The 15,116-nt window shown below is 41.9% G+C and overlaps 1 protein-coding gene across 2 annotated transcripts in view; it reads right to left on the bottom strand.

The window, feature by feature from the left end:
• The window catches only part of PLEK (pleckstrin), a 180,183-nt gene that overhangs the window by 42,119 nt on the left and 122,948 nt on the right, over positions 1–15,116 (bottom strand). For both annotated transcript variants that reach the window (XM_082250275.1, XM_082250274.1), the window contains 3 exons: positions 8,577–8,729; positions 6,661–6,842; positions 4,172–4,263 (listed from right to left, as the gene is read on the bottom strand). In XM_082250275.1, the coding sequence (XP_082106401.1) occupies positions 4,172–4,263; positions 6,661–6,842; positions 8,577–8,729 (427 nt within the window). The remainder of the gene's footprint in view (positions 1–4,171; positions 4,264–6,660; positions 6,843–8,576; positions 8,730–15,116) is intronic.

The following is a 15,116-nucleotide window of genomic DNA, read 5'->3' as shown; positions in this document are numbered from 1 at the left end:
GCGTCTATAGACACCATTCGCCTCTTGGCCCGAGTTATGCTGTCTTCGGTTACGGCTAAACGAGCTCTTTGGCTTCGTTCTTGGGTAGCCGACGCTCCATCAAAACAGGCGTGGTGCCGGATTCCCTTTGAGGGTTCTTCCCTCTTTGGGAATAAATTGGATGCAGCTATAACTCGGGCCACGGGTGGAAAATCTGGGTTCCTCCCTCAGGATAAACGCCCAGGCGCTCAGAAGCGCTCTTTCCCGAGAAGACAAACTACCAGTCGTGCCAGGGAAGCACGCAGCTACAGACCAGGAAAGTCCTACGGAAGAGGCTGGAAGTCAAGGCAGTCCACCTTTCAGAAAGGCTCTAAAGGCTCTTCGTCTGGTGACCGGGAGGCCACCAAATCCTTTTGAGGTTGGGCCCGTCCAGGCCGTCCCGGTAGGGGCCAGGTTGCTCCAATTTCGGGAGGTCTGGGCGGCCTCGATCCAGGATCCCTGGGTGTTAAACATCGTGTCCCAGGGACATTCGTGGGCGTTCGACAAGGTTCCCAAACCCAGGTTTGTCGCAACATCACTTCCCCCTTCGTCAGAGAAAAAGGAGGTTCTTCTCGCCTATGTGGACACTCTACTGGCTCAGCGAGCTGTTGTGCCAGTTCCCGATGCAGAACGAGGTCTAGGAGTCTATTCACCTCTATTCCTCGTCCAGAAGAAAAACGGCACCTGGCGCCCGGTAATAGACCTTACATATCTCAACAGGTCTATACATCAAGAAAGATTCAAAATGGAGTCCCTAGTCACAATACAACACTCAATTCTCCCAGGAGATTGGTTGGCATCGATCGATCTAAAAGACGCATACTTCCACATTCCTGTGGCAAGAGAGTATCATCAGTTCCTCCGGTTTGCTGTAGGTCCTGCCCACATGCAATTTACGTGTCTTCCCTTCGGGCTCTCAACTTCGCCTCGCACGTTCTCCAAGACCTTGCTGGCAGTTGTGGCCTTCATCAGGACCAAAGGAGTCAGATTGCATCATTATCTGGACGATCTCCTCCTTCTGTCTCAGGACAGACGTCAGTTAATCTTGCATCTGGACCTAGTGATCTCTACACTTCAGGGATTCGGTTGGATTCTGAATCTAGAAAAGAGCCATCTGGTGCCTACGCAGTCGCTAGTGTTTCTCGGGGCACTGTTCAACACGGTGAAGTGCACCATTTCCCTGCCAGAAGAGAAAATTCCTGTAGTCCAGAGCAGGGTGTCTCACGCTCTTGCTGCCTCTCGTCTCACTGCTCGTCAGTGTCTAAAGGTAGTAGGGACGCTTGTAGCCACCTCGCCTATGGTGAAGTGGGCTATGTGGAAGCTGAGACCCTTCCAGAAGGGGTTTCTCCAACAGTGGACGACGGAGAATTTGTCACAGGTTATTCACCTGACTCCATTCATGAAGGGATGCCTTCCCTGGTGGTTACGCCGTACAAATCTGACCAACTGCCACTCAATCGCTCCGATTTCCTGGATAACGATAACCTCCGATGCCAGCAATACCGGTTGGGGAGCCCACTGTCTGACCGAAGTGGCACAAGGCAGATGGAACTTCCCAGGTCACGGAGTAGTGTCCAACGTTCTAGAACTTCGAGCCGCCCTCAAAGCACTCCAGGCTTTTCACCATCTAACACAGGGGGCTTCAGTGCTGTTAAGGATGGACAACACCACGGCAGTGGCTTATGTCAAGAGGCAAGGAGGAACACGCAGCATGTCTCTTCTCCAAGAAACAGAGCCGATCATGACATGGGCCCAGCATCATCTGGCCAATCTTTCAGCGGTCTTTGTTCCAGGAGTGTTGAATGTGGAAGCAGACTTCCTATCCCGTTTCCATCTAGACAACAACGAGTGGTCCCTCCATCAGGAGGTATTCGACTGGGTCCTGTCCCTGGGGATTTCGCCAGAGGTGGATCTGTTTGCGAGTCCACGCAACAAGAAACTTCGGAAGTACTACACGAGGTTCAGAGATCCTCGAGCCTTCGGAGTGGATGCCCTCACGGACAGATGGAACTTCCAGTCTGCTTATGCTTTTCCACCAGTACCAATAGTACTCCAATTCCTGCGGAGATTGAAGATGGAGGAAGTAGAGATTGTAGCAATAATCCCCTTCTGGCCCAACAGGCCATGGTTTCCCTTGCTGACCCTTCTCAGCTTCAGGGATCCAATCCCTCTACCTATCAGGCCGGATCTTCTATCTCAGGGTCCTACTCTGCACCCATGCCCTGCACGTCTGCACCTCAGGGCCTGGTTCTTGAGAGGGGGAGGTTGGAAGCTCTCGGATGTCCAGAAGAGGTGATTCCGACTCTCTTGAGTTCAAGAAGACCTAGCACCAACAGGGTATATGAGAGGATATGGGCCAGGTTCATGAGTCATCAGGCCCAGAGGTCAGGTCCAGTAGATACACCTACTATTCAGCAGATTCTAAGTTTTTTGCAATCTGGTCTGGATCTGCCCCTCTCAGTCAGTTCTCTCCGGGTGCAAGTTTCCGCCATTTCAGCCTTCACCGGAATTCAGTGGGCAAGCCATCACCTGATTCAGCAATTCTTTAAGGGCGCAGTCAGGCTCAGGCCTCAGAGAAAGCCGAGATTCCCAAAATGGGACCTTCCATTAGTTTTGGACTTTTTTTCTTCAAAGGAAGTCGCTTCCATGTCAGTCAAGGAGCTTACATTGAAGACAGCATTTTTGGTGGCCATTACCTCCGCTAAGAGGGTTTCTGAGATACACAATTTAGGTTACAAAGAGCCTTTTTTGACCTTCTTTCAAGACAGAGTAGTCCTAATCCCTATGCTGGGGTCAAATCCAAAAGTGACCTCTGTCTTTCATGAGAATGCTGAGATAGTTCTTCCCACCTTCAGAACTAATGAGGAATCTCCAGTCCATCCTCTAGATGTGGGTAATACTCTAAGTCAATATTTAGAAGCCACATCATCCTTCCGCCAATCGGATTTCCTTTTCGTTCTTCTCCATGGCAAAAAGAAGGGTATGCGTGCATCTTCCAGAGCAGTGGCTGCGTGGATTGTCCAGGCTATCCAATGGGCGTATAGAGCAAAGGGCTTGGCTCCTCCAGAGGCGGTTACAGCTCACTCTACAAGAAGCGTTGCTACGTCTTGGGCAGCTTCCAAACACGTCGCGCCCGACGTGATCTGCAAGGCAGCATCCTGGTCGTCTGTCAATACTTTCCTTTCCCATTATTGTATTGAACCTGCTGCCTTATCTTCCGTTAATTTTGGCGTTCAAGTCTTGTCTGTTGACAGTGCCAATTAAAGTTTTTTTTTGTTCAGCATCTTCCCACCCGGGAGTGTATAGCGAGTTATTTCCCGAACGTATGCTGCCATGGAGTCTGTCAGGAAAATGGAAAATTGTTATCAAATACTTACCGTAATTTTCCTTTCCTGATGGACTCCATGGCAGCAGGAGTCCCCTCCCAATTCCTGAGTAGGCTAGTTACAGAACACTGATGCTGAAAGGGAGCAAAGATTTATGGGAGTGGGGTCCTATGAGGTAGGAGAGGAGGCGGGGCCTACCCGAACGTATGCTGCCATGGAGTCCATCAGGAAAGGAAAATTACGGTAAGTATTTGATAACAATTTTCCATTTTTGTTATATAATGTATGTTTTGCTTTAAAAAACAATATAAAATAAGTGAAATGATTAGTCACTGTAGGAGTAAAAGCAAAACAGTAAAAGCTATATGCAAATGTGTAAAAAAAAGGCTAATATGCACATTCCAACCATGTAAATGTAATATTACATACAGTATAAACCTCTATGAATTTCTCTTAGAAAATGTTATGAGGGATTACATACCAGAGAGAATGAACAATTTGTATCACAACCTTGGAACAACTTTGTCAGATGCTTGCAATAAAACAGATACATGTTTGGTAGATATATCCCAGGGTCCCAGCAAACAAGTGAAGCCAATTTTAAGAGCAACCATGGTGCATGATTTTTTTCTGGCTCAAACTTCCCACACATCCAACAGTAATGGAAAAAAGTATATAATAAACAAAGGAACTTATTTGAGGTGAGTGATAGCATGAAAACCCGAACTTTGCTAGAATTATTGCATCCCTGGAACATGGGGACCAAATAGCCATGGATTGTTTTTTTTTTTTCTAGGCAATGTAAATCATGTGTTTATATATTTTACCTGTAAAGCAATGATTGAAGATTTTATTGTCTTTTTCCAGCTTTATCTCTCTAATTCCTCGATCTGGATCTTTCATAGACACATATAATTCACTTTAAATAAATGATTGAGAGTATTAGTTTGTTTAATAGAACACACATGAAACAATTATTAAAGTTAAGCTGGATACACACTATACAACTTTTGTTGCCAGATTTCCTTTAGATTTAACTTGAACTATGTAGTGTAAGGGCCTGCTGGATTGCATACAAATTGAAAGTGTTTAGATTTGACCTCATATTATATGGTTTTGGTAAATCTAAAGGAAAAAATCAAAAGACAATTGTATAGTGTGTATGACCCATTATTTAACTCTTCAGATTGTATAGAAAAAAATGAGTTGGGGTGAAAACATGGATCCCCTTACCAGCAGCTGATTCTTATTTGGAGACCCAATATTAAGGCCCATTTACAAGTATAAACTCATTTTCGTGTGAAGGGGTGTTGGTGAGCATCCCAGTGTACTACCTATTCATTTTTAATGGGGCCTTAATGCATATGCATAGACCAAAATGCACAACTTTCTTAAAATGTATCCAGTGCCACTGGGGTGTTTGCACATAGGGAGGGGGCATTGAAAATGCATGGCAGCTCATCACAAGCAAAACACAGTGGGGTTGATTTACTAATTCTGGTGCAGCTTTTGTACAGAAACCAATCCGCTTCCAGTTTTTTTTTCTTTTTTTATCAAAGCTTAAAGTGTTAGTAAACCCAGGACCCTGCATTCACTATATCTTGTCTCCCACAGTACACAGAATATGGAAATGAAATTCTTTTGAGTAAATATAAACTGCTAAATACCTTCTCTCATTAGCAGCATATAGCAGTCTTATTACTTTTATTTCTGTTTGGCCGAGCACCAGAGTTGTGAGTACTCGAAACCCATACTTGAGTAAAAGTACAAGTGCTCAATCAAAAAGTGACTTTAGTAGAAGTGGAAGTGCTCAATCAAAAAGTGACTTGAGTAGAAGTACTAAAGTATTCAACATTTTTTGTACTTAAGTGTTGCGAGTAGTTTTTTTTTTAAAATTTTGCTACTCAAGTACTGAAAGTAAAAGTACAAGTACTGTGTTATGTAGTTATTAAAGAAAGAAGTCAAATGTTTATTAAAGTTAAAGTTATTAAAGAAAGAAGTCAAAAGTACACATGACATTATACACATTTTTTTGAGCTTCATGAAACCTGCCATCTACTGTTCTGGCAGTGGTAATTTTTATAATTGTAACGAGTAACTATGCAGCACAAAAAAAAATATCGGAGTAGAAGTATTGAAATCATCGAAAAAAATGTAGTCAAGTAAAAGTGGAAGTAGGAGAAAAAAATTCTACTCTAGAAAGTACAGATACCGCATTTCGGTACTTAAGTACAGTAGTGAAGTAGTTCTACTTAGTTACTATACATCTCTGCCGAGCACTAATTAAAGCTTGTAGGAAGAGTTTTCATTCTCTTTTGATGGTCTTATGAGGCTACATGACCCCAGATCCTCTGTCTGAACAGTGCTGTCCCTGATGCTCTGTCTGGACAGTGCTGATTGGCCCTGTGCTGATTACATGCAACCTCCAAAAAAATAAAAACTCTCTAGCAATACACACCAAACTGAGCATGTGCAGAGTTCCCCCAAGGCTCTGTACTATCAGCAGATGGATTGGGGACAGTGGAAGAAGGAGAGGATCAGAAGAGACAGGATCAAACAGTCTTTTTACACAATGCAGAGGATTAACCCCTTAGGTTTATCAGTGAGCTGGGCTACCTAACCGATAGAATCAATAAGCAATCCAACGTAGCTAAGCCACTACTTCACAATTAGCAGCAGCGTTTTTCGCCTGATCTGAGCCCTTCTTCAGTTGCCCATTGGCCCAACAGGCACACAACAGGCTGGCAACACTGCTGCACAAACATGAATGGGCCCTAGAAGGATGAAAGGGTGAAAGCCTTGAAAAAGCAGCTTCACACATTTTTCAGTGGATATAACAATGAAAGGGGATCACTAGAACAGGAAGTGAAGGTAAAATATCCTACAGGTATATAGAGACAGCAGTATCAAAACCCTGGCACAGCTCCCTCCTACTGGGCTGCCTAACTGATATACCTAATGGACAGCCCATCAGGGCTAAGCATCTACTTTAAAATTAGTAACAGTGTTGTCAGCCTGGCGTGAGTCCTCCTTCAGTTGCCCATTGGGCTGTCTATTAGGTCTACAAGATGGACAGCCCTGAAGGCACACAACAGACCGACAACGCTTCTGTCAGTGGCTGTGGCTTAGTGTTAAAATAAAGAAAAAAACTTTATAATAGATTCACAAAAAATAATTGCTTATTAAAGATGAATACAATGAAACATGATACCAAACATAATGAAAAATAGATATTGGTTTTATATATACTTTACATTGTGTGTGTTTTTTATATCTGTCTAGAGTTGATCTTTAGAGTCTTAGATAGTTGACTAACCTTAAATTGATTGTGCTTGGTAATCTGATGGAACGCCTTGTGGATTTTCTAGCAAACCTCTGTCCTTCTTGAATACATTTTGATGCCTTTTTCAGATCTTTCACCCAAGCATCACGTTCTTCAGAGTGGGAGGCTTGGAAAAAGTGATCCTGCTGTTTAGAAGTGGTCAGCTTGAAGACAAGCTAATGAAAAAAATGCAAAGTGCCGAATATAAAGCCTTTTCACAGCAATACATTACTATTTCATGCTTTAAAATGTAATATCAAAAGCAAACAATGTGAAGTTAGCACAAGCTTTAGATAGGAGTTTTGCCTGATTCGGGCACATTGACAGTTACCCCACAATAAACAAATCTTGCCCAAATTGCTGTTTGAACAAATTCACTACCTTTCTTCATAAAGTAAACCCGCTTGGATTTTGAAACCTGATGGATAATTAGATTTTATAATGTTACCAATATATACAAATTTCCACTGAATCCAATATTGTGCTAACCTGAAAATGCAGCACAAACCTATGACACATGGTATAATAAACATGGGGGGGGGGGGGGTAATGGCCCTTAAGTGAGGGAAATTTCTTTTCTCCAACAAGGACAGAAAAGAATAAAAAACACTTTCTAGAATAGCAGAAAAAGGATTAGCCTGCTTGTAAGGTTTTTTTTTTTTAATACTATGTAAGTTTAGGAGATTTCTTCTCATTTCCTGTCACCAGGGACATCCCCTTCCTTACTTCCTATTACCAGAGGGATCTGCCACCCGCCTTCTTTTCCTAAGAAGATTTCCCCCCACATCTTTTCACCAATGTTACTGCTCCCCCACCATCACTTCCTGTCGCCAGTGAAATTTCCCCACAAATCGTGTCATTAGTGAGATACCCCCTCACTTCCTATTACTGTAAGGATCCCCCACCCCCCCCCCCCAATACTGGAGAGATTCCCTCTCACTGCCTATCACTGTGAAGATCTACTTCCTCCCTCCTTACCCATCACAGGAGTGATTTCATCACTTCCTGTCGCCAGTAAGATTTTTCCTCAATTCCTGCCACCAATGAGATCCAACCTCCACTCCTATTACTCTCCCCTCTCTATTACTGGAAAGATTTCCTCTCTCTTCCTATTACTTTTGAGAGCTCCTCCTTCCTCCCTATTACTGGAGATTCACTTTTAATTCCTATTACTGTGACAACCCCCCCATTACTGGAGTGATTTCCTCACTTCCTGTCAACAAAGAGATTTTCCCTCACTTCCTGTCATCTGGAGGATCTTCTCTCAGTCCCTGTCATTGAGAGATAAAGTGAAGGAAAATCTGCTCAGAGGGGATGTCAAACCTCTCCAATAAAGACAGGAACACCAAGATTGCCGCGTTCGGATTGCTTTTCAGAGGTGTCCAACAGGCAGTGAGGAAGCACTATGTCGCCTCTTCACTGCCTGATTTAACTCGGTAAATGCCGCCCCACCTTGCCACTTGTGCATTGCACGCAGCTGTGGGGAAGTTGCAGCGTGGCCCCATTCACTTCAATGGGTTGCATTCAGTGACGGTGCTGCCTGTACAGCAGATTTATGCTGCAGCTGCTAAGGGTTACAAACATGGCTTATCTACATGTGCTTTCCACCCTCCCAACCACATGTGTAAACAAGCCTTAACGCTCATTAGGTTAGAAGATGAGTATGTTTTTTTTTATTGCTGCCTATGCCCTCCTGTGCCTTTGACCCCCCACCCATTCTGTCATTTCCTGTCCTGAAGTCACAGAGGTGTTGCTAAACACGTAATCCAAAAATAATTTCCTAACTTTTCTAATGGAAGAGCTGGGCTTTCACTGCTAAAACGAATTACCACAAATTATACAGCTGGAGTGTTGGCAAATTTTATGCAAATATAGTTTTCATCTTAAAAAAATTTAGGTAGGCAGGTTACCAATCTTTTGTTGAAATCCTGGCAGTGATTAACAATGACAGATCCTTTTAGTGGAATCATTCCCTTGGGACTGGTATCAGTTTTTTTCTTGTAGTATTCAATCCCATCTTCCAGCAATATCACCCAGAAGGGCTTCCATTTGTTAAACATCACCTGTGATTTGGGGAATTAATGATGGTGGAAGTTAACAACACAGATAAAGGTTAGATTTTCTCAAGTCTCATTAGAGCTGATATAACATAAAAAAAAAATATATATATATATATATATATATATATATATATATATATATATATATATATACATGCATACATACAGTATCACACAAAAGTCGGTACACTACACAAATTTTTGTAAATATTTTATTATATATTTTCACGTGACAACACTGAAGAAATTACACTTTGCTACAATGTAAAGTAGTGAGTGTACAGCTTGTATAACAGTGTAAATTTGCTGTCCCCTCAAAATAACTAAACACACAGCCATTAATGTCTAAACCGCTGGCAACAAAAGTGAATACACCCCTAAGTGAAAATGTCCAAATTGGGCCTAAAGTGTCAATATTTTGTGTGGCCACCATTATTCTCCAGCACTGACTTAACCCTATTGGACATGGAGTTCACCAGAGCTTCACAGGTTACCACTGGGGTCCTCTTCCACTCCTCCATGACGACATCACAGAGCTGGTTGATGTTAGAGACCTTGCACTCCTCCACCTTCCATTTGAGGATGCCCCACAGATGCTCATTAGGGGTTTAGGTCTGGATATTTGAAAATAAATAGTGCTGCGCAAATAAATAATCATAAACACTGCACTGTGTGCAGAAAAGCAAAAAAAAAAAAAAAAAGTGGTGAATAGTATATAACATTAAAGTGCCAGTAGTGCCAATAAATTATACATTATAAATTATATACATACATAAAAGTGCAAAGAATAAAAAAGAGTCCAGTGTAAAATTGTGAATAGCCGTGTTGAAGACTAATAAATAGATATAGTCCAAACAATAGTGATTCAAACAATCATAAAGTGATCTGTGCTCCCAGAGATGAGTGACCAGAGTGTCACAGTAGACAGCCAACCGTGCACCCCCTTGTGAATGGGTGCTCACCTCAGATCTTTATAAAAAACGCATGGGTAAGAAGATCCTATAGATCATCCATCCGTATCCTCAAGGCTCCTCTCATCCAAAGCAATGAAACCTGGCTTGCAGTGTCACTCAATGTGGCATAATATATGGAAACAGAAAACTTGCAATAGTGCATGAAATCCTTCAAAATCGTTTTTTATTAAGAAAGAGATAAATGGTCTCACTCACATGTGTGGGTGCATGATATGCACATAAACAATCGCATCAACAGATAATCCAGTAAGTGATGGTAGAAATCGTGTTGGTATAGCGGGAGAGACCGCTCAGTGCCGCCTTAAGATCACAGCGTGCGCTGGTAGCCGACAGTCTCACCGAGCAGCGGTGCAACGATCCGTCCGTCCTTGCCCCTCCCCTATGCGTGACGACACAGGGACCACGTGTCTTCCTCAGGGAGACATGCTTGGCCAGTCTATCACCTTTACCCTCAGCCTATTTAGCAAGGCAGTGGTCGTCTTGGAGGTGTGTTTGGGGTTGTTATCATGTTGGAATACTGCTCTGCGGCCCAGTCTCTGAAGGGAGGGGATCATTCTCTGCTTCAGAATGTCACAGTACATGTTGGCATTCATGGTTCCCTCCATGAACTGTAGCTCTCCAGTGTCGGCAGCACTCATGCAGCCCCAGACCATGACACTCCCACCACCATGCTTAAATGTAGGCAAGACACACTTGTCTTTGTACTCCTCACCTGGTTGCCGCCACATTTACTTGACACCATCTGAACCAAAAAAGGTTATCTTGGTATCATCCGACCACAGGACATGATTCCAGTAATCCATGTCCTTAGTCTGCTTGTCTTCAGCAAACTGTTTGCAGGCTTTCTTGTGCATCATCTTTAGAAGAGGCTTCCTTCTGGGACGACAGCCATGCGGACCAATTTGATGCAGTGTGCGGCATGTGGTCTGAGCACTGACAGGCTGATCCCCCTTCAACCTCTGCAGTAATGCTGGTAGCACTCATACATCTATTTACCAAAGACAATCTCTGGATATGAGGTGGGAGAAATCGAGGCAGGCTGCCTTTTTTATGCGCAGAGGACTCTGTGCTTTGTGTTGCAGTGGACATGCTTTTTTTGGGTGCTATTCATAGTACATTGATCTGCAGTGTGCTAAAGTAAATAATATGCATTACAAAAAATTGTGATAATATCTGCTTTTACAAGCGTGCTTCTACAATGTCCTTGTGTGGGAGGGCTCATACTGGTCCACCTTCAAGAAAGTTAGAAGATTGGTTACTATGGGTAAAACTTACATTTTATGCCTTCTCTTCATTCTGGTTTCATATATCAATGAGATTTTTATAAATTATAGTAGTAAAGTGGAGGTCAAGGCCCTACTGGAGACCTGTTCTGGAGATAGAACGTGTCCCAGCCTTACCCTACTGTCCTGCCAATGTCAGCATAACACCATACTGCCCTCCCCCCTTTTTTCCCCTCTTTATTTCCTACTTCTTCTCCCCTTATCTTTTCCCCAATGTCTTTGCCTTTCTGTTTCAAAGAGAAAATCAGGGGTATCTTATCCACATCTAGATTAAAGCATTTAGGAGAGCTGAATTTCAGTGAGGAGAAACTCCTGGCCTATATTGTGTTACGAATACGAGGTTTATTTTGTCACCTTCTGAATGGTGGGGTGCTTTCTGCACTGCTGAATTGTACCTGATTTGGTCTGGTTTTCTTGACATGGACTTTCCTGCTAGTCCTCAGGCTATGTTTTTTGTAGTCTTTTCATATATATACATTGATGTTGCTAATTTGGGGCTCTCTGTACTTTTCAAACTTTGTTTGTGGCTTACGTTCGGATATGGTTTCATGGACGCTTCTTTACTAAATAAAAATTATAGTAGTAAAATGACCACGATCTTGTGAATACCCTGGCCAATTCGGTGGCGACCCGCACTCTACTGGGTCGTTTGTTGTTCTACGTGAGGAAATTGGTGGTTCTCAGATGGCGGAAACCTGATGCGCCCACCCTTTCCTCGTGGAAGGCTTTGGTGAATTCCATAATCCCTCTTTATGAAGCGGCATACACTAACAGAGGTTGCCCTCAGAAATTCATGAAGGTCTGGGGCATATGGTTGGAGGCAGGGGAAACTGCTAACGATTGTGAGGGCCCTGATACTGTAGCTCCATAGTCTCTATTATTGCTTGTCTTCTGTTCAGTTGGGGGGGACTGGGCCTGTGCCACTTTTTCCATATCCTTGGGTGTTCCACAGTAACCGGACTCTTCCTTCAGACCCTGCCTTTCACTGGTGAAGCATGATTTTGCATATATTAAAGCTGCAGCCTTGTTCGGGGTTTTTGTTTTACAATAGTTGTACTTGTAATGTATGTTCTTTTTGTATTGTCTTGAGCCAGGGTATGCCCAATGGCTCTGTTTTTGTACGTTTAAAAAAAAAAAAAAGAATTAAAAAAAAAAAATGACCACGATCACCCAATGACTTATTGTCTGTTCATTGGCTAGATATATTTTATTTCCCAGCGCCATCCACCTACTGCAGCAACTTCACATTTGTTTTTCCAGTTTTCTTACATAGGAAGTTATTATATATGAACATCAGGCAAGGGACATGAGGGAGAGTATCTCTGAAATGGTGAACTTCCAACTAGAACATAATAAACGAATATTTGATACAGCTGTCCAAACTCAACCCATATTTCATATAAAACATTGACCCTTTAGTAGGTGCGGCCCATTGTGAGTCTATAAACCACGGCTTGTAATCAGCCGGACGCAGGATTTGTTTGCTGTCCTCGTTGTAGTTTAGAGGAAGACAAGCACTCCCCTATCTATCCTCTTCTTATGACAGCGGGTGATGCATTTAAACTTTATTAATAACTTTTCTTGTTAATTGTTCCATGTTAATATTGTCACACTTACTACAAATGTTAGCTTTATCTGACAGTCACAGGGAGTGTCTGTTGTATAGCAATGTGCTAACAGCTACTGCCTTCAGTTCCTGATTTTAGACTTTGCCTAACACAGGCTTTAGGATTAGAACATGCAATCATAGTTATGCTGAAATTGGACTCAGACTTTCAGGCATCCAGTGCACCATGAGGAAATTGCCCCATACTCCAGCCTGTACTCGTGACTATGATCAGTTAGTTAAATATACATAATATGCCACGTAACATGAGTTTTATTAATTACACTGCATTTCCTTTCTGTTCAGAGAGTATATAAATAAGGATACTCTCATATTCCCTTAGATAGTAAGTAGAGATGACCAAACGTCCTAAAATTTGCTGTTATTTGATCAGTTTGCCTCCTCAAATCCTGTATATCCATGCTTTTATAGGGTTAAAACAATTCCCTTTTTTTAGTGTAGAAAATAAAAGGATCCCAGTAGAGATCTTTAATACTCTTTGACTTGAACAGACACCCTTCATTTTCAAGATAAAAATGTTAAATGGGAAAAGTGCCTTTGCCAAGAATATTGGGTAAATACTGTTTTTGTGGCCACCAAAATCATCACATCACATTTTGAACCAGATATTATGGCTTGTGACCATAAAGGATTTGACAATAATAGGGCATTATTTTGACTTTTTTATGTCATGCTAGAGCACCATAGTACAGCAGCACTATAAACATTAGGATCTTGGACTAGGCTCTGAGGATACTATTGCCAACAATTAGAAATTACACAAATATTAATCATGTTTTTATCATGGGTTTCAGGGCGGCAGGAGCATCATCAGTAATATAAACTTGACAAAAAGGCATTAGATGATGAACGACAATGAATTTAAAAAATAAATCTTTGCTAGATTTTTTTGGGTGCCGTAACAATACAGCAGAGCATTATGGGCTTCCAGCCCCTGGTGTCGCTAAGATTGATTTTATTTTACTGGTTTAGGCCGTACTGCATCAGCACTGTTATCACCTTGAATCTGAGAGAGAATAAATGATGGCGGTGAATTCGAAAAGGTGGGGCATCTGGAGACAAGATACAGGAGGCATGATTGGTGAACCAAAACTGTACAATCTACAACAAAAAGTGCCAACATAATCTCCGTAAAGGTTCTCATTTGTCTTGGTCATAGTAAAGCTAGTAGTATTTGGACTTATTCTCCAATGTTTTGCAACTCATCAAAGCAAGTCTCTTAACTCTATACTTGAATGAGTTTTGAAAAGTCTTCAGCATAAGTTTGTGCATGATAAAGGATTCTGATATCACCTAGTGCTCACCCTATAATATTTTATCTCCCCTCTTTCAAAATACAGAACAATGTGAATCATACAAAAGTTGGGTGAAAGGCTTAGTGCAGTATAAAACTTTTGGTAATTAAATAGTACCTTATATATATATATATATATAGAGAGAGAGAGAGAGAGAGAGAGAGAGAGAGTTTTTCACATCAGACCAACAAGAAGGACAACAGAGGTAGAAACATGGGACAGAAGCATTCAGTATCAAAAGAGAGACAGCCCATCCAACATTCGGTACCTATGGTTTTCTACTCCTTCCATAAACAACAATGTGCACCAGATACGGCTTGGCTTGTTGTAATTTAGACAAGTTGTTAATTACAAAACTTGGCATCCATCTTCATCCTCTTCTTTGTGTCATAACTTGAGCTCCCTCTTGTTAATCAGTTGATGGCTTTGCAGTCCTTTTCTGGTGTTTAACCGCTATTGGTTGATTTTGTCTCTGTATTTGTATGGCAAAGGCAGATGGAAGGCCTGTGGTTTCATCTGAATGCATGTCATACCACAAAGTGGAGCACATTTAATAGCTAATAAGTAGCTGAGCTGGTGCCCTTACATTATTAATAGGCGTTTTCCTGTATTTCAGCATGGCAGTTTGCTTTTTCTTTGAGAGCAAATCCTGAACAATTTGAACAGTTATCTCAATCTGTCCATGTGACTGTGTTAGGACTGGAAGCTGTATGCTGAAAATCCTAGGCTTTGGTAAACCTTTCAAATTGAATTGAAGCAAACTGAGGGTCAGTGTCTGATGCAAACGTATTTTGAATACTGCATCTAAAATACATTGGGGGTGATTTACTAAAACTAGAGAGTGCAAAATCTAGTGCAGCTGTGCATAGAAACCAATAAGCTTTCTAGTTTTTTTTTTTTTTTTGTCAAAGCTTAACTGAAAAGCTGAAGTTAGAAGCTAATTGGCTACCATGCACAACTGCATCAGATTTTACACTCTCTAGTTTTAGTAAATAAACCCCATTTGTTTCATTTCCTCAATAATAGTATTAGTGTCAAAGCATCTTTACATGTTCTATTAAATAATTCTGCTGTAATTGTCCGCAGCCAATAAAAATCTTGCACTTTCTAAACCAAAAAGGTCTGATGCAACTTTTAAATGCATGTGGGATCAGGGTGTAATGCTGCATGCTAAGAGGAATTCTGTGTACCATTTCCTCAATTTGAGTTTC

Source organism: Pelophylax lessonae (genome assembly GCF_965119305.1).
Source record: "Pelophylax lessonae genome assembly, chromosome: 3".
Taxonomy (NCBI): domain Eukaryota; kingdom Metazoa; phylum Chordata; class Amphibia; order Anura; family Ranidae; genus Pelophylax; species Pelophylax lessonae.
Note: the sequence above shows the minus strand (reverse complement) of the source record. Positions and strands in the feature narration are given on the sequence as shown.